At 39.9% G+C, this 21,877-nt stretch overlaps 1 protein-coding gene across 2 annotated transcripts in view; it reads right to left on the reverse strand.

The window, feature by feature from the left end:
- Positions 1-2,927: 2,927 nt before the first annotated feature.
- The window catches only part of COG5 (component of oligomeric golgi complex 5), a 342,545-nt gene continuing 323,595 nt past the window's right edge, over positions 2,928-21,877 (reverse strand). Inside the window, exons 21-22 of one of the 2 annotated variants that reach the window (XM_033957896.1) lie at positions 18,798-18,877; positions 2,928-3,695 (exon numbers count right to left, since the gene is read on the reverse strand). In XM_033957896.1, coding sequence (XP_033813787.1) covers positions 3,581-3,695; positions 18,798-18,877 — 195 coding nt within the window. In that variant the 3' untranslated portion in view covers positions 2,928-3,580. The remainder of the gene's footprint in view (positions 3,696-18,797; positions 18,878-21,877) is intronic. The other variant, XM_033957897.1, reaches the window with a different exon arrangement.

A 21,877-nucleotide genomic window follows, 5' to 3' on the forward strand; every position in this document is an offset into this window, starting at 1 on the left:
TCCACAGCACTTCCAAAAGCCAGAGCCTGGGAATTAAACCAGAATTCCAAAATCCGCCAACTTTGCTTCAGGGCAGTGTTGCCATTTGGTTGTATATTTTGCAAGAGTTTCTGTTTTAATAAAGAATGCAATACTCTGTATTTATGTTTTTGAGATCTGTGCAGTGTCATAAAATCTAGTACACTTCCCCCTCCCTATTCGCGGTTTTGGTGTTCGTGGTTTCGACTATTCGCAATTTTTTTCTCTTCACCCCCCCCCCCCCCGCCTAGAGAATCGCTGAGCTACCCGTATCGACCTGAACTGGCCCCAGGGCTTGGATCAGAGTGAGGAGGAGGAGGAGGGGGTGATCGGAGGCGAGCAGCCACCACAGGAGCACAGCCCTCAGCTGTGGACGCAGCTCCGGTAGCAACTTCATGCACGAACTTTACCTGGTGGTCTAGCAGTGACGTATGGCAGGAGCGATCTTCCTACACTCCTGCCTGTGCAGAGCCGTGCTGTGAGTTCCCGTGGTCTCACGAGACTACAACGGGAACTCCCATTGTAGTCTCGTGAGACAAGAGGAACTCAGCACGGCTCTGCTCGGGGCAGGAGTGTAGGAAGATCGCTCCTGCCATGCGTCACCGCTAGACCAGGTAAGGTCCGGGGGTAGGTCAGAGTTGGCCCAAAAGTTATTCGCAAATTTTCCTTATTCAAGGGCTGGCTCTGCCCCTAACCCCCGCAAATATGGAGAGGGGAGTGTATAAGAAATAACATTTATTTTCCTAAATACACCAGGAAACCCACACACACACACACAATGAAATATTGAGTATTTTTAATTGAAATTTTATTAGAATTTTTAGTAAAGCTTTAAACTGATTAAACATTTAGGACCTGATCAGTAAGTGGTGCCCAAATTTGGATGACAGAAAAGTCATCTATTCTATTCTATGCTATTCTATAAAGGGCATGTCAGGTTGAGTGATGAATTCTATACTCAGATTTGGGTACCAGGACTTATACCTGCTGAAACCAGTGTAATTCTTGGTTCCCAATCTGGGCATGCATCTGTGCTATTTTGTAATGTTTTGAACACCCTTGACCTGCCCATGCCCCTCCCATAGCCATGCCCCCTTTGGGGTTGTATGCCATTAGATTTGGGGGAACAATTTCATAAAATAGTTCATAGCAAGATGCTAATTGACATCAATAATGGATCAGTGCCAAGTTATTGATGTTAATTGGTTCATTACCCAATTTAGTTGTGTGCATCTCAGGATCACAACCAAATTTGGGTGAATAAATTTGAGCGCCCTTTACAATCTTCATTGCCTGTTTCCATTTCTCTATTTAGATAATACATTTCAAAATGGTTTCCTTGGTGCAACATTTTCTTCAAAATTGTAATATATCATAGCAATTTACAGAACTTTGGTGGAAAATTCTCCCATGCATTATTTTTTTTAAGAAAAATTTTCCATTTCATAAAATTTATAAGCAACAATGAATGGATGCCAATTCAATATTAAGCCAGTTTGGTCATTTTAAGCTTTGAATTTGTTAGTGTGGCATTTAATACTCAGGGTTTACATGTGCAAAGCCCACTTCCAGCGTCACCATAAAAAAGGCTTTTATCCATTTGATGAATATCTGGCCTGGGCTATTTAAAAAAATTAACACGGGCGTACTTACTGCCTCCTATTTAGGAGATGCTAAAGGTTCTGGTGTTATGAATGCTAATTAGTTAACATGCCAGTGATGTCAGCACGTTAGTTGAATAGTACTTCCATGCCTATTCTTTACCCCTCCAAATTATATGGCAATCTACTTAATAGCTATCTCCTACCAGACCTAAATATTCATATAACAAACTTGTACTGTTGGACTGGATATTAAAGACTCATGTTGTTTATGAGTAAGCCTCAGCCCCACCCACTCCACCGCTTACCTGATCAGTAAGTGGTGCCCAAATTTGGATAACAGAATTATGTGGGGAGAATTATGTGGCACTTCATCATTGGCTGCCCATATATGTTCTCATGTTCATAAATGAATTATTAATCTTTTGTCTTTTTTAATTTCTTCCTTTATATAAAAAGGTGATATGTGTACTTAGCTTATGACATGACATGTTTCGCACCGACTAGTGCTGTATCAAGGGTCTCCCGAGGTCGCGCGTGTCATCCGACTCTAGTTTGTGTAAAGGAATTCATCAATGGGCACTAATGATTTAGTATGTTCTAAATGTTATACAGTATTTCTATGGGTGTCTTAGTGTTTAATGCACGCTAAATTGATTAGCGCCTGTTGAAGAATTCCCTCCTAAACAGATAATGGTAGGAAAATATACAGCTCATAAACAACGATTATAATTTTATAAGATTCTTAATCCGGAATAGTTATAATCATACTCGTTAATATAGACTCCAAATCCAATAATGGTTTTAGCTTGGTCTTGGCTTGGCCTTAGCCCCACCACTCCACTGCTCTCAGCGGGAAGCATTACGTGAACCCTCATCATTGGCCAGCAAATATTCATTTCCTACATCAGCATAGTAATTATAAAATTATTAAATAGATCTTTACTTGCATATATCTGCTTAACTTTAAGCTACTTATCTTATTTAGCTGAAATGACCCGGGAGAAGATGACCCGACATGTTTCGCACACTGTGCTTTATCGAGGGCTTCCCGCAGCCGCTTCTGTCAATATCTCTTTGCTCCTTGAATTGATAGTGAGTCAAATGACAGAAGCTGCTGCGGGAGACCCTTGATAAAGCACGGTGTGTGATACATGTCGGGTCATTTCAGCTAAATAAGATAAGTAGCTTAAAGTTAAGCAGATATATGCAAGTAAAGATCTATGTAATAATTTTATAATTAATATGCTGATGTAGGAAATGAATATTTGCTGGCCAATGATGAGGGCCCACGTAATGCTTCCCGCTGAGAGCAGTGGAGTGGTGGGGCTAAGGCCAAGCCAAGACCAAGCTAAAACCATTATTGGATTTGGAGTCTTTATTAACGAGTAGGAAAATATACAGGGCAGAATCTTAAGAAAAATGTTCATACATATGATAAAACATCTGCATGACAAAATTTCCCAGAAGCATTCTAAGAAAATTTCCCAGAAAGCCCACATCTCAGATAACAAGGTAGCTATCTGACAATTTTCTATAAATTAAAAAAAAAAAAGTTATAACTTATAAGGCAGAGATTAAGAGTTTCAATTCAGACCATGACTTGACCCTGAACTTGGTACACATGATCCTGAATCTGGCCTCTAAATGCTGGTATGGGGCAATAGCCTGGGCTACGAAGACTGCTCACTCCAGCAGTTTCAGCTCAAGAATCAAACTCATATCTCTGAAATAGCAGGTATGTGCAAAACTAACCTATTAGGAGACGCTGACTCCAGAGCATAGCACAGCCAATAAGCCATGAAACCTGCTCAGGGTTTTTCAAAGTTAACAATTTATCTCAAACTATCAATAAGAAACAATTTTTCTATAGGAAGTACTGTAGAAACAGCTGCACTTGTGTAACATGGACCCAGTTACCAATCTAAAAAGCAACAAGAGGAGGTGTATCCTAGATATGCTCATTGAAGAGATGTCATTGCCTTTTGAAGCAGCTGAACCATTATGGGGTACACTGGTGCAAATTCCTTGCCTTCTCTTGCTCTAACCGACTGAACGTAGGCTTCCAATGCCCCCCTAAAGAAAAAAAGAAGAAAATGCAAAATAAAACATACTGCCTTCTAACACAGTGAAAAGTGCATACATTTATTAATTCAAAAGAAAAAGGTGATACCTTTTTTATTGGACTACCCATGCATTTTATGATTAGCTTTAAGCAATAAGTTAGTCCAATAACTTATTTCCTTTGTTTTTGTTTTATTTCTATATATTACCTTGAAACGTAGACTAACACGACCACCACACCATTTCACTCAATTATTCAAATTTACAAAGAATTTTATGGATAGATCATGGTTTTGTTAATGGCTCTTTTTGTTAACACAGTAGACTCTTTATTTGCCATACAAAATACTGAACAGCAATAACATTTTAAAAAATTTTCTCTTTATTAAAAACCCATAACTTCAGGTGCACAGAGTATAACTATAGTTGTCGTACAAAATGTGCATCACCAGTCACATACATACATAGACCTTAAACTACATTATCCTTCAAGTCTCATCTTTATAAAATTGTATGTTCTGTATTCCTTAGGGAAAGAGCACATACAGTATGCTTTTAAAAGCCTTGAGTCTTCCCATCATCAGGGCAGAAAGATGTTCCACTTCAATGCTTTTTCTATTCCATTCCAAAATTGTGGGAGGAAACTGACATTTCCCTTTAAAGGCTACTATTAATCTTGCAGCTAAGAGAAATAATTTATCAGAATCTTCTCGTGCTTGACCTGAGGTCTGATCATGCATAAAGAGCATCAAAGGATACTCAAGTGGTATGTGAACATGTCTTATCTTGAAAGCAACTTTACTTCGAATAGGATTTTATTTTTAGGCAATCTCATCAGATGTTTTTAAATAATATATCCCCCTCCAACAGGTATCTGGAATATCCCTCTACATTTTGTGTCCCTGTACTGGTGCGATATATACCTGATATATTTTGTATTGTATATCAAATGTTCATATTTGCTGCATATCCTGTTTCCATTTCCTTTGGAACATAGCTGCACTTTTGGTCTCACTAGAACTGAGAATCTTGTATAATTTTGTAATTAAGCCCCTCTTCAAGTTTCATTTAAAATTTGATGCACATACTAAGCAAATTACAATACTAAAATGGGGGAACAATAATACACACAGGACAAGTTCGAAACAGACGCACAATACTAGACTGGTACAAGCTAAGGAAAGGGAAAGAACTACAGTGGTTATAGAACAAGAGAACATGTAGGGTTAGGGCAATAGGGAGGAGTAAGAGTAAAAATAGAAGTGTGGCTATAAGAAAAAGATTATCAGGAATTAAAAGGTAGAAAAATATAAACAATTCAATTATGTCTAGATCCTTAAGCCTAGGTTTCGAAGGTGTCCCTTCACCTGCACTTTATTAAAAAAAGGGAAAAAAAGCCTGAGTTTGTTAAGAGATTTTAATGAATATTATATTTCCCCTTAAAAATGCACATCCAAGATGGGGGAGGGTGTTCTATGGTTTGAATATTAAATAAGGTAAATTAGAATGAGATTTATGATAGGTTATATTGAATTTAAAGAATGTAATTAATTAAGGGGAGGAGGATAAATTCTGATATGAAATTTAATAGAATATTAAGTGTTATATTGGAGTTTGAAATGATGTAAATGATATTACACTTATTGTAAGTTTTTTTTAAATGATTAAAGAATGGGGATAAAAAGAAATTTTCAACCTAAGCTTGCAATACTCATGTATATTTTTCTTGTTTAATATTTGTGATTGTATTAGTTCAGACATTCTGATTTCTATTTTGTTAAAAATGGCAATAAATAAAACGAAAAAGTCCAACTGTGATGTAAACTTTCACTCTAAATAAACTCGGGCTTAGCAATCATTAGTCCATATAATCCCTCTAGTCCCAAGTATTAAAATACCATAGAATTTTCTTTAAATTATTAAACTAAAATTTACCTGGACCTTAGTAACCCCACTCACCACTCAAAAGACTTTCATAGCGCTTAGCTTAACATGTTCAATCTTTACTGGTCCGTGTTCAATCCGTGGACCAGTGAAAATTGAACACGTTACGCTAACCGCTATGAAAGTCTTTTGAGTGGTGTTACTAAGGTCTAGGTAAAGTTTAGTTTAACAATTTAAAGAAAATTCTAATATATTTTGAATAAATAAAGACTTAAAAAAAAAATCTTCAACCTAAAACAATGAACAATCAGTTGTGACTTACTGTATCTATGCATTTAGCCATTATTTTAGGCCTAGAAATAAAAATACCCTTGTAACACAAAATCCACTGAAAACAGGATTTTTGTATATTTGCAATATGGATGAAATTTTTTTCCAAAGCTGCAGTAAAGGTTTCTACTATCAGCTGGTGAAGTAAATGCTCCCACTTTCATAGAATTCTTATGAGCATCAGAGCATTTACCTCACCGGCCTGCAGTAGAAACCTCTACAGTGGCTTTGTAAAAGAAGCCTTTAATTACAAGGTGAATTGCTAGATGATTGAATAATTCATTCTGCCTATGATCTTTGCTCGTAAAAAGAAGTATTTAGATGTTTTGGGCTTAATCCACCTTTGATTTTTACTCTTCAGAATTGAAATGTAGAAATCCCTCAAATAGCAGCCATTGTAAAAAGATATGTGTGAGTTATTTGGGGAAAAAATAGCCTGAAAAACAAAATAATGGAATACACTACTATGAACCTGTGGTTCCTCCAAATATAAGTATTTGGAAATGTAAAAGAGGGAAAAAGTCACTTATGGGGGTAGAGTGGAGGAGTGGCTTAGTAATAAAAGCAGCTGCCTCAGCACCCTGAGGTTGTGAGTTCAGCTCTTTGTGACTCTGGGCAAGCCACTTAATGCTTCATCAACCCAGGTACAAAATAAGTACAGTAGTACCTCGGTTTACAAGTGCACCGGTTTGCGAGTGTTTTGCAAGACGAGCAAAACATTTGCAAACTTGGTGCCTCGTAAACCGAGCTTGCCTCACTGTACGAGCGCCCCCTTCCCGCAATCCGGCATCCCCCCCAGTGATCTGGCCTCCCCCCCGCTCGCGTTGCCCCCCCTCCACTGCGATCCTACTCCCCCCCCCCGAGCACGTCAATGACACTAACTTTACCCCTTCATGGCACCAGTGCCGGTGCCCGAAGATCCTCCCTCTTCTGGCGCGACCTGGGCTGGGCGGTGCGTCGGAGATCCTCCCTCGTCTGGTCTGGGCTGGACTGGCTTTGAGCATTTGCGCATGCTCAAAGCCTTCTGGTCTCGCTCTCAATCTCGGAGAGAGCGAGACCAGAAGGCTTTGAGCATGCGCAAATGCTCAAAGCCAGTCCAGCCCAGCCCAGACCAGAAGAGGGAGGATCTCCGACGCACCGCCCAGCCCAAGCCGCGTCAGAAGAGGGAGGATCTTTGGGCACTGGCACTGGTGCCAAGTCGGGTAAAGGAAGTGTCATTGACGTGCTCGGGGGGGGGGGGAAAGTAGGATTGTGGTGGAGGGGGGCAACGCGAGTGAGGGGAGGATGCCGGTTCGCAAGGGGGGGAAGCCGGATCACGGGGAGGGGTTTGGAACAGCGTCAGATTCCTCAAGGGGGGGGGGAGAATGGAGCAGCGCCGGTAGCCTCGGGGGGGGGGAGGGGGGGAGGTGGAACCAATCAAAGCAGTTTCCCTTACTACTATGGGGAAACTTGCTTTGATATACAAGCAATTTGGTTTACGAGCATGCTTCTGGAACGAATTATGCTCGTAAACGAAGGTTCCACTGTACCTTCTAAAATACAAGGTGTGAGCCAAAGTTCCCAGAAAGATGCTCTCCCGCCACAAAGGAGCGTGCAATACCACTAGGTGTTACCTCCGGTATCACTAAGGAACTAGTCTACAAGTTACCATTGCCATGGAAATAAGTGTTTGCTACACTGTGTACTTTTGTGAAGTTGTGTTGAAGCTGTTTTGCAATCAGCATTATGACTGACTTCAAGAAACAAAGAATTTGTGTGAAATTTTGTTTCAAACTGGGAAAGACAGCAGTGGAGACCCATCAAATGTTAAAACGAACATTTCGGGATGAAGCTATGAGTCACACGCAAACCTACGAGTAGATGAATGCTCTGGATGACCTTCAACTGGGATCACCGAAGCAAATATGGCAAGAGTTCATGAAAAAAATCCATGAAGATCGCTGTTTAACAATTAACGACCTTTGTAAAACCATTGGTTTGTCATTTGGGGCTTGCCAGCAAATTTTAACTGATGAACTATGTTTGCATCGCATTGCAGCAAAATTTGTGTCTCGTTTCCTGACAAGTGAACAAAAGGAACATCGAGTTCAGGTGTGCATGGAGCTCTAAACAACGATGTGAAAATGACCCAAACTTTATTTCTCAGATCACTGATGGAGATGAAACATGCGTATATGAAACAGCAATCGTCTTAGTGGAAGTCACCAAATTCACCAAGACAGAAAAAAGCACATCAAATCCAGAGCAACATAAAAACAATGTTGATCTGGTTTTTTGATATCAAAGGGCTATCCACAAGGAATTTGTCCCACAAGGACAGACGGTGAATGGGCTGTTCGCTCTTTGAATCTATTTAGATCGGAGGATAACTTATTGGAGCACCATTTGCACTCCAGTGACAGTTCTTTTTTAATAATAATAATTTATTTCTTGTATACCGCTATACTAGAAGTTCGAAGCGGTTCACAACAAAAAATACATACAGTTAATATCTGAAATACAGAATAAACAATCAATGTCTAAATATAAGATAAAATGATCAATACTAGAATACATCTCATAAAATCAATAAAAGTTAAAATAGTAGCACAATTAAGATAAAAGAACTGTTTAGAATTCATGATAGGTTAGGGAGTAACATGACTAAGAAGAAAACATGTCAAACAAGCGTGTCTTTAGTGACTTTCTAAAATCAAAGTAAGAAATAGCCTCGAGTATTAATTTTCCAAGCCATGTATTCAGTTTGGCGGCCTGGAATAATAAAATTCTGTCAAAAAACTTCTTGTATTGACACAATTTAAAAGAAGTTAATTAAATAGTTCTGCCATATACCACGGAGTTTTGATCGTCTTGGGGTTGATAGTTCATGATTTAAGTGGCACTAGCTGATCTAAGAGTTTTTGTATTGAGGATTCCCAGAGTTTGAGTTGACTATCAATAGGTTTGTTGTCTAGTTCCTCAGCTTTCAATAAGAATGTGTTGGAAAGGTGTGCTAGATCTAAATTACTGTAGTCCCTGTATTCGATAGTTTTTGGCAGATAGGTAGGTTTAAATGTCTTGGGTTTATAATTTAGAGTGATTAAGGAATGATCCGTCCAAGGGATCCTTGACCTGCAGATCCTGCAATTGTGTGGCTTTAATATGATCTTTAACATAATGCTACTTCCCCTCCTTTTCTTCCTACCTTATCTTTCCTGAACAGATTATAGCCCTGTATAACTACATCCCAGTCATGGAACCCAGTCGTGAACCACATCTCCGTGAATGCCACTATATCCAACTCATCTTCTTCCATCACAGCTTCTAGATCCAGAATCCTGTTTCCCATAATTCGAGTATTATTTATTTATTACATTTTCTATACCGTTCTCCCAGGAGAGCTCAGAACGGTTTACATGAGTTTACTCAGGTACCCGGCAGGCTCACAATCTATCTAATATACCTGGGGCAATGGGGGAATAAGTGACTTGTCCAGGGAGGTACTCAGTTGATATTTGTTAGACTTAGGAGGTACTTGGCTTGAAGAAGTTGAGAAACACTGATCTAGAGAAAAGTTTTTTAATGTACTGAATGCTAACAGTTTCCTTCTGTTTTGCCCATGTTTGGAATTTAGTGACTGTACCCCAATTAGATAGAGAGTCTCAGCTCTCCAAGTGATTGACAACTTTCATCTGAGCCTGGAGTGAAACATGCTTAAAATAAACCGACTACTCAAATTTACTGTGCCTTTTTTTTCTCCTCAGCATAGATCACTACTTGGAAATCTTCCATCCAGGTACCAGCAGGAATAGAAAACAGGCTACCAGTTTGATGCATGGCATTTGAACCAAATATATAAACATAAAGGGGTACATTTTTAGCAGTGGCAGTACAAATTTAAACACCAGCCTCAGCGTTTAAACTTTAATGCCCCCTTTTACAAAACTGTTCAAGATGTTTGTAGCACTGAATGTTCTGCGCGGCTCCGACGCTCATAGAGTTCCTATGAGCGTCAGAGCAATGAGCGCACCAGCAGGCGCTAAAAACCAGCAGGCGCTAAAAGGGGGGAGGGAATTATTACATAAATTGATTAACTAGTCATGGCAACTATTTTTCTTTTCAAAAATGTGCCAACATTGGAAATCTAATATATACATTTGAAAGTGCGTGACGTACTTCTTAATGTTGCCACCAGATGATAGATGAGTGTAGCGTTCTCAGGTAGGGGAGAAGCAAAAAAACATTACATTTGACATTATCATTTTACTGTACTAACAAACAAGTAATAAATATTAGCTGTTCCTCTACACCAAGCACACAATCAGCTTGAGAGTATGTTTAATTGTAAACATCCTTCAAAGCATTGTCATGTAGGATTATGGTGTTGTGCAACAGTTGTGGACATTTCTCCAGTACTGCACGTTGTAGATGGTACTGCAGAAATGACTTGTAATACTGTGCATTCACAATGTGTCCCTTATGAACTGGATGACACATAAGACAACCTGGGAGACTACTTTGAAGGATGTTAACAGTTAAACAGTTTGTACTTGTACTTTGCACGAATACAGGATGTTCAGGGTGGTACTTGGAGAGACCTCTCAGGAAAGGGACTTGGGAGTTCTGATCGACAAGTCGATGAAGCCTTCCAAGCAATGTGTGGCGGCTGCGAAAAGGGCGAACAGAATGCTAGGAATGATAAAGAAGGGGATCACAAACAGATCGGAGAAGGTTATCATGCTGCTGTACCGGGCCATGGTGCGCCCTCATCTGGAGTACTGCATATAGCACTGGTCGCCGTACATGAAGAAGGACATGGTACTACTCAAAAGGGTCCAGAGAAGAGTGACTAAGATGGTTAAGGGGTTGGAGGAGCTGCCATACAGCGTAAGATTAGAGAAACTGGGCCTCTTCTCCCTCGAACAGAGGAGATTGAGAGGGGATATGATTGAAACATTCAAGGTACTGAAGGGAATAGACTTAGTAGATAAGGACATGTTGTTCACCCTCTCCAAGGTAGGGAGAACGAGAGGGCACTCTTTAAAGTTGAAAGGGGATAGATTCCGTACAAACGTAAGGAAGTTCTTTTCATCCAGAGAGTGGTAGAAAACTGGAATGGTCTTCCGGGGTCTGTCATAGGGGAAAACACCCTCCAGGGATTCAAGACAAAGTTAGACAAGTTCCTGCTGAACAAGAACGTGCACTGGTATGGCTAGTCTCAGTTATGGTGCTGGGCTTTGATCAGAGGGCCGCTGCGTGAGCGGACTGCTGGGCATGATGGACCACTGTTCTGACCCAGCAGCGGCAATTCTTATGTTCTTATGACATAATAAAATGATGATTTCAAATGTCATGTTTTTTGCTTCTCCCCTACCAGAGACCGCTGCACTCATCACTGATTGAGACCTCATATTCAAATGAGCGGATAACTGGCATTTTTGTGAGTACCTACAGATACAAAAGCTGACACTAAGTTTTGAAAAATATATGTGCATTTATTTTTGATTGGAAAAACTACATGTACAATGTTTTTGGCCAATCCAAACCACATCCTCTTGAAATCTCTGTGTTTTGGAGCAGATACATGTATAAGCTATGGCTTTCAGAAACAGACATTTATATAAGTAGACTGCTGACATTTATAGATTTTTCTAACATGACTTTATGGGTGCCATATCATCCAAACAGGACCTGTGTTGAAAAGATGCTTAAGAAACCGAATAATAATGAGGTGCCCATATCTTATAAGTCTATCATACTGGCGCTCCTCTAACCCAGATATGTCAATACCATTATTATATAATTTTTTTTTCGATTTCATGATCGCTTTAGCTATCCATTATATTGCCTGCAATAGGAAGGAGAATTCTAGACTTACCCCCTCTTCTATTAAACTACGCTAGCAGTTTTTAGTGCAGAGAGCTGCGCTGAATGGCCCACACTGCTCCCGACGCTCATAGGAACTCTATGAGCGTCGGGAGCAGCGCAGGCCATTCAGCGTGGCTCACCGCGCTACAAACTGCTAGTGCAGTTTGATAGAAGAGGCCCTTAGTATCTGATGTGTGCAGGATCAAACTCAACTGTATCCTATACATAGCATCTCAAAATCTTTTTATTTTCTTTTTAAAGCGACTTTTATTATTTTTATAAGATAAATGTACAAATATTAAATAATCTCAAAATCTTAACCCAAATGAAAATTTCTTTAGCAATTCTATTTAAAGGAAATGAAAAGCAATTTGATATACATTTCAAATAAAATATAAACCAAAGAGCACAAATGAATGTTGGTCAAAAGCTCTGAATCTATTATTTTACCAAAACCAACATCATTATCAACAAGGAAACAGAATAGGATTTTAAAGGGCTTGCTAATTTACTTTCCTTGCTGGATCATAAATATCAACTATTTGACAGTTCTGCAGCTGATTAAATTAAAGTCAGCTAGAACTGTGCCAAAATGTTCCTGCAAAGCATTAAGGTTTTTCTCTGAACATGAATAATTAAAAAGACTGCATCCTAAAGGCACCTGGAGTTAGTTTTTGAAGATGAACTATAAGTCAAGCAAGCTGGAAATATTAGAAGGCAACAATTGTCCTTCAAGAAGAGCCCTGCAAATCTCTGTATTTTGAATGGGCAAATCACTTTTTATAGGTGGCCCAAAAAGACATTTCCACTACCTGTAAATAATGACAAAACAAAGCAAAATTTCAGAGAGCTAATGACTGAATTTTCTTAAGACAAAATTATATGCATAAGATAGGTGATGGAGATGTTTATTTTGATGGCTCTTCTTGCATTGTATTTACTGAACACCTCAATAAAATTGAATTCTTAAAAAACAGAGCAGTAGATTTATGAATTAGAAGATGCAGTCCAGCAGGAAATAAAGTCTGAAGAACACAAGAACATAAGAATTTGCCTCCGCTGGGTCAGACCAAAGGTCCATCGCGCCCAGCAGTCCGCACCCGCGGTGGCCCATCAGGTCCATGACCTGTCAGGTTGTTATGATTTAGCCCTATAACCCCCTTGGCTTTTATCTATACTCTTTCCATGCTGATATCTACCCCTATCTGTAACCCTCAATCCTCCTATCCTTCAGGAATCCATCCAATCCTTCTTTGAATCCCCATAGCGTACTTTGCCCGACCACTTCCTCCGGGAGCGCGTTCCATGTGTCCACAACCCTCTGTGTGAAGAAGAACCTCCTGGCATTGGTTCTAAACTTGTCCCCTTCCAGTTTCTCCGAGTGCCCTCTTGTGTTTGTGGTCCCCCGTAGTTTGAAGACAATCATTATGTTATAATTTTTTTTCTATTGGTTAATGGCATGTATTCAGTTTTGCTACCAAAAAGGTGGCCTTTGAATACAAAATAAAGGCCTATCAAACAAGAGTGGCATGTTTATGTTTATTAAAATTTGGTATCCTGCAATTTACAACAGATCAAAGTAGCTACATTTATTAAAACTTGATGTACCATTCAACTTTGTCAGAACACCAGTGATCCACCAAAGTAGTCATTTCCCTTTTTTCAGAGAGGGGAGAATATATTCAAAAGAATGCATCTCAATTTCTCTTTCAGAAGGAACTTGTTCAGGTCCCTGAGATCTAGAATGGGCCTTAGGCATCCATATTTTATCAGGATGAGAAAATACTACAAAGAGAAACTTTGGGTTCAATATTCAAAAGGGCTCCATCAGAGAGGAGAGGCTCATGTCAAGTTAAACCATGCTGAGCAGGCTGGGAGAGGATTTTTAACTTTTGGAATGGGACAATTCAGCGCAGCCAGTTAAGCACGGCCGTTTCATTGCCACCAGTTCATCTTGGGCAGTTTAGTGCGGCCGGTTCATCATGGGATGTTTCATCTCTGAACTTTTACCACCGCCGTTTCATTGTGGCAAGGAAGACTGTTGCCTTTAAAATCATGTATAATACTGGCCAATGCTCATTTTGGTGCTTCAAATGTTAGACCTGTTTCTGGGTATATTTGACTTGCTGATTCCAAAAATGGCACCAGTTTTCTCCAATCAGCTCTAGTTCTTGAGATACAGAACGTGTGCCATATACCACTCTTCACTCTGCTTGCCCATTAAAAAAACAGGATATTTTAATGTAGTGTTTAAATTAATATCTTTTAAGTATGAAGGAAACATATTAAAAAATAAAAAAAGTGTACAACATGAAAATCTACTTATTTCATACCAAAAGCACAAGTTTATGATACAAACTTTCCAGTCATCTGACACACAAGAAGCTCCTTTTGTAACACTTCCAAGAGTGGGATCTGCCTGGACAATCCCGCATAAGATTCCAACAAAAGTCTGCCATCATGTGTGCATCCCACCTTCCTTGGTATCTGGCTTTCATTGTTTTTATGTTTTGGTGAAATCTTTCACTTTGCTCTTCGCTTAAGTCATCAAGGTTCTCTGGAAAGCGATCTAAATGACTGTGCAGATAATGGACTTTAACACACATGTTACAGCCAAGCCTGTTAAAGTGAAAGAGCATATCCTCTACTAATTGTGTGTAATTGTCTGCCTTCGTGTTGCCAAGAAAGTTTTTCACAACAAGAACAAATGAAGACCAGACACATGATTTGATTTCACTCATTGATGCTATGAAATGTGGGTCATTTATAAGTTGTCTGATCTGTGGACCATCGGAAATTCCTGCAAAGTTTTTCCATGGTAAGTCCAGGTAACGCATGCGTTCATGTATTCAATGCACGAACCGTCTTTATTCAAAGCCTTTACAAATTGTTTCATCAGGCCTAGCTTTATATGTAGTAGTGGCAGCATGATTCTATCTCATGTTACCAAAGGTTCATTGATTACATTTTATCCTCCAGCTACCAAATAATCCCTCGGAGGCCAATCTTTTTTTGCCCAATGTTCATGTTTGGCTCATCTATTCCAAAGCAAGAATACTTTGTAGAAAAGGAAGTAAACAAATAGTTGTGAAACAAAGATCATTATATACACAAAAAAGTGGGTAATTTAAATATATAAATTTCCCTTTCAAAAAAGAAAGATTGTTATGACATCCCGATTCTGCAGAAGAGATCTTTTAAACAGTGGTAAAAAAAATTAAGAAATTTAGCCTGTTTCACCCCTCCCCTTGCAGTGGGGGATTTGTTCACTAATTGTGATGTAGTTTGTTTTGTATCTGGATATAAAAAATTATAAAACAAAACATTAAAAAAATTAATAAATTCAACCATATCTAAGAAACTAGAGCTCATGCAGTCTATCCAATGCAATTTTATCCATCAGCACCCCAAATATCCCCAGGAACAGGTAAAAAAACTCAAAGTACCAAGAAAATTTTTTTTTTTTGGTTTAATAACCCATTTTGATTCATCAGTCTATGTAATCTAATCTAGTCTTCAGTTTATATACCGGATCATCTCTTGTCAGAGCTCGACTCAATTTACAAGAAGTCAAGAGACTAGAATATACATAAAATAAGGAGAAATAAAAGATAATAAAAATTAGTTTAGTCTATCGTAGAAGGAAATCTTGCAATGTTAACAATTAGTAGGTTCTGCAGATAAGCTAATTAGATATTGTGAGAATAGCAGGGTTTTTAAAGTTTTCCAAAATAATTGCAATTGGTCTATCATTCTTATAACACCATGAAGTCCATTTCAAATCTCTACCAACTTGAAAACATGAATGGCAAAGGGCTCCTTTTACAAAGCAGCGCTAGGGCCTTAACGTGCGGAATAGCTAGATTGCCGCATGTGCTACCGCCTCCTTTTGATTTCCGGCTAGCGCGCGCTAATCCGGTGCATGCGATAAAACCGCTAGTGCGGCTTTGTTAAAGGACCCCAAAGTTTCCCAGCTGATTTAATTCCCTTGAAAGAAGGAAACAATAATTTGTACTTCTGTGTGTTCCTCAAATAGCAGGGTCTATGGGCATTCCAATGTAAGGGAATCAGAGGATCGAATATTCCATAAAGAAGTTTGAAAATAGTACTTGCACATTTAAATTGGATCCTGAAGCAAACAGGAAGCCAATGAAGCTTTCTAAGCAAAGGAGAGACATGATCAAACTTTCGTTTCCCTAAGATAAGTTTTGCCGCCCTGCTTTGTAATAACTGAAGACGTTGCAAGTTGCCTTGCTTGATACCCAGATACACAGAATTGCAATAGTCTAATTGAGCAAGCACAGTGGACTGTACCAACAATAAAAAATATTCCTGATGGAGTAGTGATCTAACTTTTTTCAACATGCGCATACTGAAAAAGCACTTTTTCACTAATGAGTTTATCTGTTCACAGAATGTAAGTGATGAGTCCAGGATAATGCCCAGAACTTCCAACTTTGGACAGGACCATAATAGTTTTGTTTTAGCGGTGTTCAATTTCATTTGAATGGACATTGCCCATGACTGAAGCTTAGAAACACAGCAATCTATATTTGAAACCAGATCATTAAGATCAGGGTCAACCTCCAGCAGAATAAAGACATCATCTGCATATGTAAACATGGTCTCCACTGATGTGAGACAGAAGGATATAAGTGGTGTATAAATAAATAATCATTTGGTCCTTGCTTTGTCCATACACTGTACAGACTCTTAGGATTTAAAAACCATTGGATTCAGCATTGACATTTTGATATTGGTTTTTTTTTGGAGAAGGGTTTTCTTCCCTTTTTCTCTATGCTTGATGCCAATGACTCTGCAACTTTATGGCTTTGGCTCCTTTGAGCCTTTGGTGACAAATAAATGACATGAAATTCTGTGAGAACTGCAGAAGTTCTCCCCATCATAGGAAGGGCTTGGCAGAGGACACATACTTTGTGTCTGTTGGATACTCTCAATTTGGATTTGCAAAAATTGAATCGGGTTTTTTCTGCTGGTATTGTGGTCAAATCAAATTTAAATATGTGTTCTTGTTCTTTCTGTTTCTTTTCTTTTTTTTGTGAAACTAATTTATTCTGAAGAAATGTGTGAAGCAGCAATGACGTATTGTAAAAACATCATAGGAGTGATTTGCCGAGCAGAAAGAAACGTAGGTACTAGTGCAGGGGCGAAAAAAATGAAAGAATATCGGTGCATACTTAAAAGTTGAAGCTACATCTGAGCTATGTGAGATGACATCACCTACTTAGGTGATGGTTTCGCTTTGCTTGTTGACAGTGAACAGATTCATCAAACATTCTTCCGGCAGCCCTTGTCTGTTTTGTTTAATGCTGACTTTTATGACACAAATTCATATGACATGCATAGATTATAAGTTAATAAATGATATGGGAGAAAAATGACTCAGCTAATACTAACTAATGACACTAAGGCTTAAAGATGTTACATCTAATTGTCTGCATATCCCTCAGTGTTTAGAGCACATATCGTTTGTTAATTGCACATCTCATTCGTGGGGCAATTTTTTAAGGAATTGCAAGGCTAGCATCTTGCATCTATAGGATTGCAAGCTTATTCTCAAAGGGAAACCCCATGCACGTTTCATTTTATTCTTTTTCCTATGGCATCTTTTGGCCCTCATAATGGCATTACAGTGGTACCTCGGTTTCCGAGTGCTCCAGTTTGCGAGTGTTTTGCAAGATGAGCAAAACTGGCGCCTTGGAAACCGAGCGTGGCTCGATTTACGAGCGCCCCCCCCCCCCCGCCATCCGGCATCCTCCCGACGTGATCCGGCACTCCCCCAACGCGATTGGGCACCCCCCCACCGTGATCGGGCACCCCCCTGCTGCTTCTTACCGTCATCTGGGCACCGGCACCGGCATGTCCTGTGCGTTGGTGCCGGTGCCCGAAGATCGGCCTCCTCTTCTGCTGGGCCTTGAGCATCTGCGCATGCTCAAGTCCTGCGTGTTCACGTTCTATCTTGCGTCAGGGGGGGGTGAATCGCAGGAGGGGTGGGGGGGGGGCCGGATCTCAGGGGGGGCCTTCGGGGGGGAGCAATGCCGGTTCTCGTGTGGGGGGGGGGAAACGTATCAAAGCGAGTTTCCATTATTTCCTATGGGGAAACTCGCTTTGATAAACGAGCATTTTGGATTACGAGCATGCTCCTGGAATGGATTATGCTCGTAATCCAAGGTACCATTGTATTTGGTTTATACTAAAGGGAGAAATTATCAATGTGATCTATTGTTAAGATAACTTATTTGACCATAAATTTGTACTATTTTAGCATTTGTACCATTTTGTGCAATGAGATCTAGGACTCCTTTTACTAAGCTGCACTAGCGGTTTTAGCGCGCGCTAAACGCTAACGCCTCCATAGAGCTGGCATTAGTTTTTCCGTGCGCTAAAAATGCTACCGTAGCTTAGTAAAAGGAGCCCCTAGTTACTAATAACCTGGGTTAATGGTAAAATAACCAGTCTTACAGAAGCCCATGTTGATAACTCTAATTTTCTGTAAGCTCTACTGAGCAGGAACTGTCTCTTGAATGTTTTTAATGTACAGCGCTGCGTACATCTAGCAGCACTATAGAAATGATAAGTAGTAGTAAGTTTCTCACTGAAGTATTAGTATTAGAAGATCAGGGTGTGTAATGAAAGAATAAGCAGTCCTGGATATTAATCACATACCAGAACAATTCTGTACAGTGATCAATACTGAAAGAAAAAAGAAGAGATGACGGGATATTTTTCCCTGAAATACAGTTTACATAACTTCATTCTTCTGAAATAGACTTTTCTTTAGTAGAATGAGCGTGCAGCAATCAAAGTATCATAATTAAAACACAGGGGATGGGTCATTAGTGTGGGCAGATTAGATGGGCCGTGGCCCTTTTCTGCCATAATTTTCTATGTTTCTAATCTCACAACCTGGTTATTTTCTTACATTTTAGTTTCCAACTGAGAATGCAGCTTTGCCCTAACACTATAGCATATATATCACTTTTATATTTCCATTTAACAAAAATATAATTAAACAAAACCAAAACATTTTACCTTATAAGAATTAATCGATCTTTTTCAGATGGATGATCATCAAGCCATTGGGAATATCGAGCGATGGACCATTCTGCTCTCTAATAAATTTCACAAAGATAAATGTCAAACACTTAAAATTACAGACAGTGATGATTTTGTATTTGGTCATGCTGGGTTGCCAACTGAATCTTCTTGGTTGTCTACATAGTATCACATGCTAGACAGCACCATCCGCCACCACTGGAACTGGAGAGAAATATCTAGGGTTAGACTAAGGGCCTGTTTTACAAAGCCGCAGGGCAACAGCCCCAAAGCCCTTTAAATCTCTATGGGCTTTGGGGCTGTTGCCGTGCGGCTTTGTAAAACAGGCCCTAGAGAAATGTGAATATTATCATTCATGATGTTTTTAGAGGAAATGTAATTGAATGTACAGAATTATCTGACTTTGTCCATGATTTAAATTTTTACATTTTTATTATGTGATCCGCTTTGAACTGAAAGGTAAAGCAGAATAGAAATGCATATGTTAGTGTTAATTTTACAGCTTAACATCTTTTAGTTAAAAGGGCATCCTAATTAATGGTAATTTCATAATTTTTATGATGAAGCAGAACAGAAGGAGTGCAAAAACTGTTTTTACCAGTCACTAATGAGGGTCTTTAAAATATCACAATATGAATAACATTTGTAATAATTCATAAACATTTGAGGCTTTTGGAAACAGTCTAGATATACAATTTTTGCCCTTTTCTTTACTCTTTAAATTAGTGTAATTTTTTTTTTCCAAACAATGAGAGCAATGACCTGATCCCACATAAATAAAAATAGCCCTCACCATATGTTAATAGTGGCGTTTACTCGTATCATGGCTATAATAACACCAGTGTGTTACTACCATCACTAATGCAAGGGAGGATGCATTTTGCAATGGAAGATTAGGTTTTTACCTTTGATAATCTAATTTCTGTTAGTCCCTGTAGGATTCCATATCCTAGGTGCTCAATCAATTCCCACAATCCGAGAGTTGCAGAAATCCAAACACTTTTCTGAGCATATGCTCCTCCTACCTTAGAGAGTGAGTTCGAGCCCCCTACAGTTCAGTCCCAAAGCCAAGCAACCATGCCCGAACTAATCCATGACAAATAAGGGAGCACAGGGGAACACCCCCCAACAACAACAAACAATTTCTGTTAAGATCAGCTCTAAAAAATATAAAAACAAGTAATAAAAATGCAATACAGAAAAGACATTGAGGAACAATGTAGAACTAACTTGCTGTGTACAATGAGCACCCACATGAAACAACCATCAGCAAGATGCATACTCACAGAAGAGCGAACTGCCCCCAGGATCTGTTGACTTGCTGGAAGATCCTGAAGTCTGTAAGGAGAATAACTGAGGCAGAAAGAAATGCAGGCGATTTCAAAACAACAGAGCTTGCACAGAGAGGGCGGGTTGTATGGAATCCTACAGGAACTAACAGAAAGAAGATTATCGAAAGTAAAAACCTAATCTTCCATTCTGTTATGGCCCTTCTGGATTCCATACTCTAGGTCACTGTTCTTCAACCACCGGTCCACAGAAAATTCCTGCCGGTCCGTGCAGTACTGGCGAGATCGACATCTGCAATTTCTTGCCGGTCCACACAGGGCCGGCAAGATCGACGAGCTGAAGTCTGCGCAGGGCCGGAGAGATCATGGGGAGCCTCTGACAGTAGCTTTCTCCTCTCCCAGCAGCTCTCGTTACTTACCAGCGCAGCAATTCAGGAAGGCAGCCTTGGGGCTTTTGCTGAGTCATGGCCGCCTCCGATGATGCAACTTCCTCTTTCTTCAGAGGCGGCACGACCCATCAAAGGACCTGAGGCTGCCTTCCTGAATCGCTGCACTGGCAAGTAAGGAGAGCTGCTGGGAGGGGAGAAAGCCACTGTTAGAGGCTGGGAAGCTGCTGGGCATGATAAAAAAAAAAAAGGGACAGCTGCTACTGGACATGGAGGGAAGGATAAGGAGAGATGCTGCTGGGAGGGGAGGAGGGAAAGGAGTCTGGGAAGCTTCTGGTGCTGCTGAGAGGGGAGGAGGGAAAGGGAAGAGAGTTACTGCTGGACAGGGGGAGGGGGGAAGGGAGAAGGAAACAGGAAACAGGAAGGAAACAGCTGGCAGGGAGTTTAGAGGAGGGGAAGGGGAGAGACAGGAATGAGATGGGAAGGGGGGTCAGCAGAGAAATAGAGAGGGACAAAGATGCTAGATCTGGTGTAGGAGAGATAAAAATGAAGAGAGCAGTGAAGCTGGAATGAATCATGTAAAAAGGAGAGAGGGGGCAAAGGCTGGATGGAAAGGGGAGAGGGGCATAGAAAGAAGATAAATACCATATGGAAGGGGGAGAGGTCAGATGCTGGATTGAAGAGACAGAGGGCAGACGCTAGAAGTAAGAGAGTGAAAAGAAGATGAAAGCAGAACCCAGAGACAACAAAAGGTAGAAACAAATAATTGTATTTCTATTTTGTGATTAGAATATATCAGATTTGAAATATATATCCTGCTAGAGCTGGTGTTAGACATAACTGGGGACCGCAAAATCCAGGCAGTGGCTTAGGGCTCTCTCTGACCAGGGGGGCAGTTGCCCTAGTTGCACTCCCCTAAACCTATTCCTGCTATGTGTGACAGCAGTATTCTGTTAGTATATTTCTGTGTAGCATTCTGTAATAATTTGGCTTATTCAGTTTTCTTGATAGTAGAGGGGATATATGTGAATTGTACAGAATATTGTTTCTTTTTATACTTTAATAAAATACATTCAATATAAAATCATAACTGAGGCTTGTGCGGATGGGATTAGATGGTTTGCGAGGACTGAGCTCGCGGAGACGGGGCGGAAACGGGGTTTTTAAATTTCAGTTCTAGCAGTTTGCCGGTCCACAAAATATATTTTTATTTTCTGCCGGTCCATAGGTGTAAAAAGGTTGAAGAACACTGCTCTAGGTCAGTGGTTCCCAACCCTGTCCTGGAGGACCACCAGGTCAGTCGGGTTTTCAGGATAGCCCTAATTAATATGCATTGAGCAGATTTGCATGCCTGGCACCTTCATTATATGCTGATCTCTCT

Source organism: Geotrypetes seraphini, chromosome 9, assembly GCF_902459505.1.
Source record: "Geotrypetes seraphini chromosome 9, aGeoSer1.1, whole genome shotgun sequence".
NCBI lineage: Eukaryota > Metazoa > Chordata > Amphibia > Gymnophiona > Dermophiidae > Geotrypetes > Geotrypetes seraphini.